We start from the raw sequence: 307 nt of genomic DNA, 5'->3' as shown, positions 1-307 counted from the left end.
AGGTTAAGAACGACTGATCTAACCAGCCCCTCTTACCTCGGTGAAAGCCAGTAGGTATTTATCCAACTGTTGCTTGTAAGGAGCGTCGTGTGGGATCGGCCAAGCACTGAAGGTTATGAGGAGGTAGAATTTCCCGACGTAGAGCTTCCCCCTTCCGGTCGCGTCCGTGAAGTTCTTGGCGATGATGTTATTCAACAAGAGATGACTCTCTATGACGGCGGCCTTACTGGCGGGGGACGCGGTGGGAAGTGGAAGGGATCATAGTTATAATGGTATTGTTTTTTGACATTGGACTCTGTACTGTGGG

The 307-nt window shown here is 50.2% G+C and overlaps 1 protein-coding gene across 1 annotated transcript in view; it reads right to left on the bottom strand.

Moving 5' to 3' along the window:
* Nucleotides 1–307, bottom strand: part of LOC119592269 (ionotropic receptor 21a-like) — a gene marked incomplete in the record, with an annotated part of 7,977 nt that overhangs the window by 1,508 nt on the left and 6,162 nt on the right. The window contains 1 exon segment of the mRNA XM_037941099.1: nt 37–209. Within this exon segment, the coding sequence (XP_037797027.1) occupies nt 37–209 (173 nt within the window).

The sequence above is a fragment of the Penaeus monodon genome, chromosome 30 (assembly GCF_015228065.2).
Source record: "Penaeus monodon isolate SGIC_2016 chromosome 30, NSTDA_Pmon_1, whole genome shotgun sequence".
NCBI lineage: Eukaryota > Metazoa > Arthropoda > Malacostraca > Decapoda > Penaeidae > Penaeus > Penaeus monodon.
This window is presented reverse-complemented; position numbering and strand designations above follow the sequence as displayed.